The sequence below is a fragment of the Tenrec ecaudatus genome (assembly GCF_050624435.1).
Source record: "Tenrec ecaudatus isolate mTenEca1 chromosome 1 unlocalized genomic scaffold, mTenEca1.hap1 SUPER_1_unloc_14, whole genome shotgun sequence".
NCBI lineage: Eukaryota > Metazoa > Chordata > Mammalia > Afrosoricida > Tenrecidae > Tenrec > Tenrec ecaudatus.
In genome coordinates this window covers 1,348,133-1,359,637 of record NW_027457554.1, presented here as the reverse complement: position 1 = coordinate 1,359,637, position 11,505 = coordinate 1,348,133, and the positions used below count along the sequence as shown (strand labels likewise).

At 59.6% G+C, this 11,505-nt stretch overlaps 1 protein-coding gene across 1 annotated transcript; it reads right to left on the bottom strand.

Annotated features, from left to right (window-relative positions):
- Positions 1 to 2,547: 2,547 nt before the first annotated feature.
- On the bottom strand, positions 2,548 to 10,742 carry LOC142435773 (cytosolic phospholipase A2 beta-like). Its single transcript, XM_075539915.1, has 14 exons — positions 10,737 to 10,742; positions 9,512 to 9,584; positions 9,146 to 9,282; positions 8,922 to 9,053; positions 7,327 to 7,381; positions 6,912 to 7,042; positions 6,747 to 6,808; positions 5,706 to 5,805; positions 4,787 to 4,923; positions 4,279 to 4,501; positions 4,038 to 4,155; positions 3,651 to 3,743; positions 3,074 to 3,253; positions 2,548 to 2,750 (listed from the first exon to the last, which is right to left on the bottom strand). The coding sequence occupies exons 1-14, from the start codon at positions 10,740 to 10,742 to the stop codon at positions 2,548 to 2,550; spliced, it is 1,650 nt and encodes a 549-aa protein (XP_075396030.1).
- Positions 10,743 to 11,505: the final 763 nt, after the last annotated feature.

Below are 11,505 nucleotides of genomic sequence, written 5' to 3'. Positions count from 1 at the left end.
CTTGTTTCCTAAACTGGTCTTTGATGGTGGTACCAAAGGTCTCCCCATTCGTAGCAGCAATGACACCGTTGGTGGGACGAGTCCTGTAATGTGTGCAGCCCCCGAGTCCCTGCGTACAGCATTCAGAGCAGCAGGGCGGGGGAGCCTGGGACTCTCCCCCCAGTACCAGCACTCTACACCGGGCCCAGCCACCCAGAACCCCAACCCCACCCCATTTGCACCCCAGCTGCCACAGCACCTCTGCACCCCACCTCTCCCGGTGCTTGGAGAAGAGGCCCACTGTGGCCTCCTCCAGGGCCCAGGGCCCAGGACCAGAGCAGCTGCTGAGCTGTGGCAAGCCCGCAGTCACAGCTTCGGTTCACAGTGCAGATGGCCCTCTGAGGTGCTGTCAGCTCCTGCCCCGTCTGGGGTACCAGGGCATACACCCAAGGCTAGGAAGGGTGCCGCAGGGGCCAACCAGGCCCTCCGAGGCCCCAGAACACTGGTGGATGGCTCTCTGAGGCTGAGGCATGGCGGGGCAGAGCTGCAGCGCTGTCCCTCCATGGCGTCACTTGGGGCGGGCTGTCAGCGCTGCCTCCTCCTCCGCACGGCCTCGCGCAGGGCAGCCATCAGCGGCTCCTGGTTGTTGCAGATGTTGTAGTGGGCCAGGCCCAGAAGCTTGTCCAAGTCCTCCTGGCTATAGGTCACTTTCGAGTAGTGGTAGGGGGAGTCAGACGGAGACAGGTTCACCTGGCCGGCCTCCTGCTCCTCAGGCGTCCTCGGGACCCCTGTGCAGAGAGAACACATCTTGGGCATGGAGGGGCAGGGTGCTGGGGTGGAGGGCGGGTCTGCTGGGTCGGGGAAGCTGGGACACCAGGAAGGGGGTGGCGGCGAGCTGGCTCACCAGGGGCCGAGTGGTCCCGGAAGAAGTCGTTGACCAGGGGGAAGTGCAGAATGATTGGGGCCTCAGGCCGGCCGGGGTCGGAGAACTTGTGGCACTCCCGAGGCTGGCGCTCCTCCTCGGGGCTGGGAGAGATGGGCAGGAACGGGATGCCCTGCTCTTGGCACATGCGGCCCACCAACTGCAGCTGCTGCAGGGGCACAGAGGGCAGGAGAGGGCTAGCCTCGGGCTCCCTTGGTCCTGGACACTGACGTCACACAGGACCAAGCATCAGTCGGATGGGACAGCCGTGCCGCAGCCCCTCAGAGCTCCACCAAACGGACTGTAGCCATCGCTGAGGCCAGCCATGAAGGGCACACACCTCTCACTAAATTAACACAGAAACTAAACGCTGGGGTGTCGACGGTCTGCAACCAGCTGGGGTGCAGGTGCAGCCAACCAGATTCACCATCACATCCTCTCTCCATTGCGGAGAAAGCCCCCTGAAGGAGCGTGAATGAAACCCCAGTTCTTTTCACAGGGAGCGCTGGTGGTGAAGCAGTTATGTGCTGGACGAGGTTCTGCAGGGTCAGCACTGGGAAACCACCCGCTGCTCCATGGAGAGAGGGCCGAGCACCACGTTCCTGAACTTGTGCCTCCACATTGGTAGCCACAGACTCTCCCTTAACAGCCATGCTGCCTTCAAGTGAGCACATGGCTGGTCTGATCTCCCTACAGAGGCAGACATCCTCTGGCTCTCTCTTCCTGCTGTCGCCCAGCCCCCCTCTTAGCTTCCCCCAATGCAGCTGTTAGGTTTCCTCACTTGTGAGCTCAGGACGTTACTGTTGATCCCACCCACCTTGTGGCATATGTAACTACTGAATATGCATGTCTTAAGGCTACCTGTAACTACCCCAAGATAATACAGATGCTCTCTCTTCCCCCACTTCCAAGTGGTCCATCAAGAGGAGCTGAGGTGAGCATGCTATCATAAAACGTGCCTGACTCCTTTATTGTACTCTCGCTCCCCTATCTCTCCTAGCCTCTATGACTTTACTAGACCTTTACTATTTTATCGCCATACAATTGTGTCTACTGACCCATTGGTTGTTAGAGGCTGGTTTCCTGTGACAAACTGCTCCGTGGGCATTTTTACTCCCGTAAGCATTTCGATCTCGGAAACACACCAAGGGGGACCCGGTGAGTCAGCATGGACTCCATGGTGGGGATCCTGGTTTGGTTCTTTTGACATGGTGTGGTGGTTAGATATTATGTCCACTTGGACCTGCGTGAAAGTGCAGGGGTGGAGTCCCACCTGTCACTCAGGTGGAAGCCTGGTGATCCCTCCTTGGAAGGAAGGAGAGATGCTATGAGCCTCTTCCTCCTCTCTGGGATTCTGTCTCCAGGGACGGCCCCATGGGGCCACCAACCTGGAGAGCCGCCGACTCGGCCGTGTTCACGCCAGCCTGGACATTATCTGCCTGCAGCTACACAGAGGCTGAGGAAGGTTCTGACTAGCATGGTCTTGAATCGCACTGGGCTGGGATGCCTTGCTGATCTAAAATGATTTCTTGATCTAAAGCTCTTTCTTTTTACACAGAGGAGTGTTGCTGCTCAGCCCATAGCATGTGGGTCCCTATCTCGTAGGGTTGGGAGGAAGCCAGCAAGGCACACACTGTGAAGCCGCCCTAGCATCCTCGGGTGCCACTCATCAGCTCCCCCACCAGAAAGGCGGCATTTAAATTGTAGTCCAGTGACAGGATGAGGTCCATGTCCCGGGTGGGCTGCAGGAGGGGCGGGCAGCTGGTGTTGACAAAGTAGCCCACGTCCAGCAGGCACAGGCGGGGCTGCCCAGGGGTAAGCTGGTTAGGGTGTCCATCCAGTTTGGTGTCTGGAGAGGTGGGCAGGGTGGGAGGGCAGCCTTGAGCACGGGTGCTGAGGACACCACGCTTGCTCCCCTGGTCAGTGGCAGTCACTGGCTGCTCCTGGAAAAAGACTCCGCCCTCAGGCCCCACCCACCTGGCCCCAGCCCTGAAGCAACCTCCAGCCCAAGCTGAAGGAGAAGGCAGGAAACTCTACTCCCCACATCCTGTGGTGCCACACATGGAAGGCCTGGAGCCAAGGCGTGAGGTGAGGGGCCCAGGAGGGGCCTGGAGCCAAGGCCCACAGCTCTGGGAAGACATCAGGGGGCTGGACCCCGGTGGGAGAAGCTACCTTTCCAGGAGGAGAAGTGAGGGTGCTGGAAATAGTCTTTGTGGAACTGGAGACCACGCAGAAAGTTGTGGGTGGCCTGGGCAAGCGGGCGCCACGTCAGGAGGCCAGAGAACAACTCCCTGATCCTCCCAGCCAGGCTGGGTGGCACTTCCATCTTCAGCACTGGGACCTGCTCCTTGTCTGCACAGCCAGGGAGTGGGGCGTGGGTGCTAGCCCAGTCTGAGGGCAGTGACCCCGGAGAGGGAAAGAGCTGAGACCAGTGCCCCCACCTCCACACACACAGAGCTGGGAGACACATGCCCACCTCCAGCACCAGCCCCGGAGCCTGGGCACCTACCCAAGCTGGTCAGGGTCTGAGCCCAGCGATCCCAGAACGGAGTGGGCTCCGAGGACCAGTATTAGCTGTCTTGGAGGCTGGCTGCATATAGGTTGGTCCAGATACCTGGGAGCGCAGATACAAGGGGACGAGAGCCCCCATTCCTGTCACAGCCTGACCCTTCCCTGCTGCCCGCCTCAGTGATGGGGCTCCCCCAGAAACATCCTCCCCTCCCCCATTCTCTCTCCAAGACCCCCTCACCTTCCAGGAAGCAGATGCGGGACTCAGGCATCCTCTTCATCAGCCGCCCCATGAAGAACTCGGAGCCGAAGAGCTCGGAGGGGATGAAGGCACCTTACTTGGAGAAACCGAGCTCGTAGGGGGAGAAATCACACCACTCTGCGTTGGGAAGGGACCGCTGTTGGCCACCACCCTCCTGCCCACCCGAACCCACGCAGGGCAGCCACAAAGGACAGGGCGACTCCCCTCCAGTCCAAGTGACTCTGGGGTCATGGGTGTCTGGATTCACTCGGGTCCCGGACCAGAGTGTAAGGAGAAGGGCATGAAAAACTGCCTCCCCACACCATCCCAACCACCCCTTCCCCGACCCCTGGCCGCCCGGGGCCTCAACCAGCTGCCTCGACCTGCCTCCAAATTCGAAGGTGGACAGGCCGTGCCCCTTAGTGTTGAGGGCATAGTACATGGGGAGAGGTTTCTGGCCCTGCCTCAGAGCCTGTCGCTGCTCCGAGAGCTTGTGGTCATCAGGCTGTAGGGAGATACCTCCGTGTAAAACCATTGCTGCCTGGTCTCTGGAGATCTCCCCTCGCCCTGCTACCCAGCAGGGCTGCCTCCAGGTCTAGGCCCTTCCCCGTGGGCCGCCCTTCTGTACCCAATCATGTCGCATGGCCTCATTGATGAGGGCCCAGAGGTTCTTGAAGCAGGCCGGGTGTCCCAGGTGAGCGCGCTCCTCCAGCTCCTGGTCGTACCATTGCAGCTGGCTGGGAGCTAACATGCCCAGCTTGTTCTTGGTCACCTGCGTCTTCAGCAGTACGGTGGCGCCCCCCAGGTCCTTCTGCAACCACTCTTGATCCTTGTAGAGGTTTTCTAAGGTCCTAGGCAAAGCCAGAGGTCGGGGGCAGACAGGTACCTCTAAGAGTCCCCCGAGACCTCACACCCCTTCGGACCTTCTCTCCCAGGGCAGCAGCCCGCAGGTGCCTTCCAGCTCCATGGAGACAGCCGAAGCCCATGGGGCACCTTGGGCATATCGCACCTGCCACCTGCCTCCTCGCAGACCTTCCAATCTAGTCATGGAGGCCAAGGGGGCACTGGAGAAGCCTTACCACAGGCACCCCTGCCTCTGCCCACTCACCCCCAGATCCCACACTCAGCCTGCTCACCAAGTGGAACCCGAGGCCCCTGTGATGTAGAAGAAGCAGTCCAAGAGGCCCAGCTCCCTGAGGCCGGTCAGCTGCCCATACAGGGAAGTCATTGCCCGGACCCCTCCACCAGTAGCCATGATTGCCACCACTGGGACCTGGAAGGGCAGAGTACAGCTGGGCTCAAGGGAGGCCCTGCGGGGACTTCCAGTTGGTGGAGGGGAGGTCAGGGTGCGCCGGGCAGTAAAAACCACAGGAGGAGAACACAGCAAGTCAAGTGGCCACTCAGTCCCCTGCCCCTGGCCCCACCACCAAGTTAGCGTAGGTCAGAGTCTGGTGGGGACCCATGGAGCGGGTCTGAGTCAGAGCAGCTGAGGAGAGTCATGTCAGGATAACCTCCTTCAGCAGGGTGGGTCCTTTCGGGTTTTGAAAACTCCAGGGAGCGTACAGGCCACAGGCCTTATCTCCCCATCCCCAGCCTGAGGAGTACGGCGGTCACTTCTTAAAAGACGCAGGCTCACCTCAAAACCCCCAAATCAGCGTCCCTCTCCCCTTGCAAGGAGCTCATTTCCTTAGGAGCCAGCCCAACCAGCAGAGAGGCCTGGCCAGATGTCCACCGAGTTGTCTGAGAGGCCCAGTCTTAAAAGCAGCTCCAGGACAAGGGCCAACGCCCAGAGAAGGGTAGCTACTCCTGGTGGGGCCCGTGGTTCTGACACTGCTCAGCCGCAACGGGCCCAAGATAACATCAAGAAAGCTCTGGGAAGTACAAGGGGGGTAGGTGGGCAGACGAGAGGCAAACACAAGTCCGCCTTACAACCAACCCTGGTCGGGCAATGGAAGTGTGGAGGCCCACTCAGCTCAACACTCGGCCTGAGACCCCCACACTCCTGCGAAGCCTGACAGACCTCGTCCTCCTCCAGGTCTCCCTCCAGCTGCAGGCCTGCTGCAGGGCCTTGGCCACCACCTGCTTCCTCCTGCTCAGGAAGACCTGCTCCTCAGCATACAGCTCGAAGCCCAGGCGCACGGCCAGCTCCCCTGGTCTGGGGGTGGGGTGGGGGGATGGACGGACAGTGAGGCAGTGCTCATCCTCGTCAGAAAAGAGGACACTGGGCCCATCTCCCTGCAAGATCCACGTCTATCTCTTCTCTCCCTTCAGCCTGCGTGCTGAAGCTTGGAGAGTGAGGTGGGGATGGTGGGCCCAGAGCCACACCAACACGCCCGGCATGACAGCAAGGCCAGCTGGCAGATGAGGGTGTCCCTGTGGCCAAAGGTGGCCCTGAGTCTCAGCTTCTCCCTCCCCTGCAACGCTGGACCAGGGCTACACAGGGAAGGGGGCACAGGGGCTGAGAAGGAACAAAGGTCTTTAAGTTGGGGCTGCTTATGCTCCTAGACACTGAGGGCCAGCAAAAGTTCTTGAAGGCCCAGCCACGTTGCTTCTACCCAAAAGGTTGCTTCCTTCTGGTCTTTGTGCTCCTCAAACCAGGCGTGTTACTCTCCTCAGCCCCCACCTCTCTCCCACCCAGTGAGGCCACATGCAGACTACAAGGCTGAGGAAGGACCCTCTCTGCTCTGAGCACCTTCCCAAGACTGGGAGCTCCCTGCTGCAGCCACCCGCTTGCTTCCGGTCTTCCAGGCCACCCAGCTGCATGTAGCGCCCTCCCTCCCCCGGCTGCTCTCCCCCAGCCCAGCCTCTCACCTTTCTTCTTTTCTCAGCTCCACCGTCATCAGAGGCTCCTGCAAACCAGCAAAACACCACTCAGAAAGGCTGGCACCTCCACCCCAACTTCGGCCCTGGGATGCCCCAGTCATCTCCACAGGGATGCACCCCCACAGCCCAGCCCAGGGCCTTGGCCCAAAAGAAAAGGGAGAGAAGGAGTCACCCCCTGCCCCCACCCCCGCACTGGCCTGAGGTCCTGTCCCACCCCTACATCAAGGTCTCTTCCTCTGAGTGAAGAGTACCTGGGACGTAGGGAAGACCAGCCTCACGAGCTGGTCTGATGGCAGGGCCCTGAGTGGCACCTTCAGTTGCTCCTGGGAGGCATTCTGCAAGGGGACAAAAACTGTACACTTACCCGAGTCTCAGAGCAGGGGTACCACCCGGCCCTGTGGGCCTGAATTCCAGGGGGTCAGTGGGGGAACACCCTACCTGCAGGTGGATACTCAGCTCCTGCTCCCAGCAGGTGGGGAAGTGGAAACGGAAGGAGTCGCTGCCTACGGTGGCCTCCTGAGATCCCTCATAGGACCCGAGGACCACAAGCTGGACTTTTCCCTTTGACTCTGGAGAAAGGAACCGAGGTAGGGGTGGGAGGGGGTACCCTGCCCGTGAGGTGTCTCCCGCCCCTGTGGCTGGCAGAGGCTGGGAGGAGTTACCCCCAGCCCATCCTCCTCGGAGCAGGGTCATGGGAAAAGACCTGGTCTTGGTAAGCCCGGGCAGTTTCACCCCCAGCCCCTAGCCTTCGGAGGCTAAAGGTGGCTGGCAGCTTCTTCCAGGATGGGTAGCTGAGGAAGGGGGAAGACATAGGCTGAGGGCCAGGGCTGTCATGGTGACCTGGGAGACTCACCCTTCTGGTCCCCGGCCTCCTCCAGCCGCACATGCAAGCGGGAAAGCTCACGGGCCTGTGTTGGGAAGAGAAGATTCATATGCCGCCCCTCCCACGCAAGGATACCTCACCACTACCCTTTCCCCTGCAGCCCGCGGTTCCTGCTCCTCAGTCCCATGTCCTCTGGAAATCATAGCCCCTCCCACTTTGCTCTTTCCTGGTCCAGACAGACTTGCAGCCAGGAGGGCAGGTGAGCAGATGGCCTGAGGGAGGGTGTGTCACTCACCACTACAATCCCAAAGCACTACTATGATCCCAAATCACTACTGTGATCCCAAATCACTACTATGATCCCAAATCACTACTATGATCATAAAGCACTACTATGATCCCAAAGCACTAATATGATCACAAAGCACTACTATGATCACAAAGCACTACTATGATCACAAAGCACTACTATGATCCCAAAGCACTACTATGATCACAAAGCACTACTATGATCCCAAATCACTACTATGATCACAAAGCACTACTATGATCACAAAGCACTACTATGATCACAAATCACTACTATGATCCCAAAGCACTACTATGATCACAAAGCACTACTATGATCCCAAATCACTACTATGATCACAAAGCACTACTATGATCACAAAGCACTACTATGACCCCAAAGCACTACTATGATCCCAAATCACTACTATGATCCCAAATCACTACTATGATCACACAGCACTACTATGATCCCGAATCACTACTATGATCCCGAATTAGTACCATGATCCTAAGTCACCATTACCATCGCAAGTCACCACTATGATCCCGAATCACTACTATGATCCTGAATCAATCACTACAATGATCTGACTCACCACTAGGACACCGTTGCTGGTGAGCTGCTCCGCACAGTCTGTCCTGGGAAAAGCCATGAGCGGGGGTCAGGTTCTTGCCCCCAAGGAAGCCTAGGCAGTCCTTCCAACCACAGAGGGTCCCCGGGGAAGGACACCAACCCTGAGCGCACGAGGCTGTCTCCTTCCAGAAGGGACAGATTTGACCCAGAGTCCCTCTCCCTACCTTGCAACCCCCAACTCCCCTGACCCCCGCAACCCCCAACTCACACACTCCGCAGGCGGAATTCAACGTCAAACCGCTCCCCACCCTGAAAAAGCAAGTTATAAAGGTAAGACGTGTGCATGTATGTGGGCATGCATGTGATTGGTTGTGTGCACATGTGAGTGTGTGTGCATGTGTATCCACATGGCTGTGCATGTGTGAGTGTGGCAGTGGTTGAGTGCGTGTGCTTGCGTGTGAGTGTACCTGTGTATGTGTGTGAGGCTGCGTGTGGGTATGAATGTGAGTGTGTGTGTCAGTGTGGGTATGTGCAGATTCCAACCCAGATGCCAGCCAGTGGTGCCAATGCGGGGAGGGCTGCTGTCCATAATGTAGCCCCGAGGAGGGGGCCGCTCCTCGGGAAGCAGGTCCTGGTTGACAAGGGCCTCGGGCACCAGGGAAACCTGACCTCATTGTCTGTAAACAAGTTCTTTGAAGAGGGGCATTTAAGCAGCATCCCGTTGGTGGTACCGAGGGTGGCCGCCCATGTGGAGTCTTGCCTGCAGGCTCAGCAAGAAGCTCTGGCGCCGGAACTCCCCAGGAAGCAGAGTGCCCACGTCAAACAGCACTGACAGCACGGGGTCGTCGCTGGTCAGCAGGTCCTGGTCAAAGACTTTCAGCTCAACCATGTTCTGGAAGGGGAGCAGCGGGACAGGGCCATGGCTTGGGGGGTGGGGTGGGGGTGACACTGGGGGTACGCAGGACCGGGCTGAGGCAGGCCCACCTTGATCTGGCTGTGCACCCGGAAGTGGAAGCTCTGGTTCCAGACAGGGTTTCTGTAGTTGTTGACAGTGCGCGTCTGGAGCCGGTGGTTGCAGGCCATGGGCAGCCACAGGGTCACACAGAAGTCAGGGTGGGTCCCTTGGAGGAGAAGAAATGAGGGCCAATTCTTCCCCAAGCCACGCAGAGTTCACCACCAGAGGGATCCCTGGGGACGCACCAAGCCCCACCCTCCATCACCAGCCCTTGCCCGTCACTCTTTGCAGGCCCTCCTCCCAGGACCTCGCAGGCCCAGCCCTCCTGTCACCTCCCACCGTCCCTGCCCTGCTCCAATTGCAACCTCAGTTCCCTTCTCTCTCGGTCAACTCACCCTCATCCCTGGCAGGCAGGCTGTGGGCCTGCAGCACATGAATGGTGTGCAGGCAGGTCCCGGGCAACTTGGCCTGCAGAGCAGCGGGGAGGGGACAAGCTTGCTGTGGGATGACATGACCAAAGGCCGCAGGCGATGGAAGGGAGGTTGGGGCACCTGTGAGGGCTCACCCTGTACCAACAGGGCCAAGGCCACCCAGAACCCCGAGTCTAGAAGAGACAGGGCACGTCCATAGGAACTTACACAATGCCCATGACAGGTCTGTCCCAAGGGCTATCCATACATTAACTCAGCCGACTACTACGCTGCCTCACGAGGAGGCGGAGGCATGGAGAGGTGACCCAGCAACTGGCCGGAGACCCAGAGGCAGGATCGCTGTGCTCTCCGCTTCCCTCTCCTGGAACCAGCAGGCTCCCATCTTGCCACCTGTCTGCCCCAGCCCATGCCCTCGCTTACAAAGCTCTGGGTGGGCATACAGAAGGGCATGGAGGGAGCGGCCTGCTAGGACTAAGCTCCTGCTTGCTCACTCGCTCCTCCCTGTGCATCCCACCCCTGGTCAGGGGGCAGTTCTGGAAGCCACCTCTGTGCTGGGGCAGGTGGGAGGTTACCAGGCCAGGCAGACCATGGGCGCCAAGCCCTGCACCCTCCAGGTTCTCCGAGGGCAGAGAAACAAAGGACCCCAGGACTCCATCCCAAACCACCCCGGGCTCTGGGCTGAAGCCCTGCCAGGTGCGCTGGGGCCAGGGAGCGTGTGTCAGCACACCCTTTCACTGGCCTCCCAGCTGCCATTGGAAGTCCCAGCTGCATGCGCCCAGGGGTTCCTGGCAGAGGAAGAACCCGGGAAAGTCACCCATCTCATCAGTCTCAGGACCCGACAGCCCAGGCAACTGACTCAGAGGGAGCAGGGGAGCAGCCAGGAGCCTCTCCCTGCCTAGAAGCTCTGTGGATCCCCAGCCCTGCCATGCCCCTACCCAAAGCTGGCAAACACGCCCCCTACAACTGAAGACCACCGCGGCCACAGCCCTCCAGAGAAAGCATTAGCCAGGACTCAGGTGGGGAGCAAGGGTCAGAGTGGGCTCCAGTGCCATGCCAGTCTTACCAGAGCCATGAGGCTGGGGGTCCCAGGCGAGGCGAGCAAAGGCAGCAGTAACCACTGGGCCGAGGACTGTGGGGTTTTAAGCCAAAATCCAAGTATGTCCCAACTGGCCTCCCTAGCCCCTCCCACCTGCATCTTCCGCTCCGCCCAAGCCCCACACCCTGCCCAAGAAATGAGGCACCTCAGCCTATACTGGGGCTTCTGACACCCTCCCATGGGCTCAAGGTCCCCCACCCCTGCTGGGTTCCTGGAAAACCCACTGCCCCCAGCAGACACCACCTGGGCCTGCCCAGCTGGGTCCTGCTTCCAGGACAGCTCACCAACCACCCGTGTGAGCAGGACAGGAAGGCATGGCTTGGAGGGGCCACAGGTCTGGGCAGCCGCCAGAGGTAGGGCAAGGGCAGAGTCCCCACCAACAAGGCTTGTAGAAACATCCAGGTACCAGTAGGACAGGAATGCCCAGTCTCCACTGAAGCAGACCCGGAGGAGGGGTGTATCCGGAGCCTATCATCACAGCAGGGGAGTGGCTGTTACTAAAAACAGCTCTTCAAAGCCAGGGCCTGGGCCACCTGGGTCCCCAGAGATGGCCAGGACTGGAGCTCCAGGTGGGCACCCAGGGGAAGGGGGCTCATCTCCCCTTTTGTGGGGGCAGCATGAGAAAGCCAGTTCCTTCTGCAGAGGAGCAGCCCAGGGGTGGGGGTGGGGCAGTTTCTGTCCCCTGGTCCCTGTGCTGGTTAGGAGACACAGGCTCGTCTCCAGGCAACCAACCCCATCGCAAAGTAAACCAGAGTCCCAGTCAATGAGCCCTGGCAGAGAGTTAAAACAGGGTTGGCCTGCCGGCCAGACCGGAGTACAAGCTGTGGTCCCTGGACAGACAGGGAGCTAGCTCCTCTCTCTG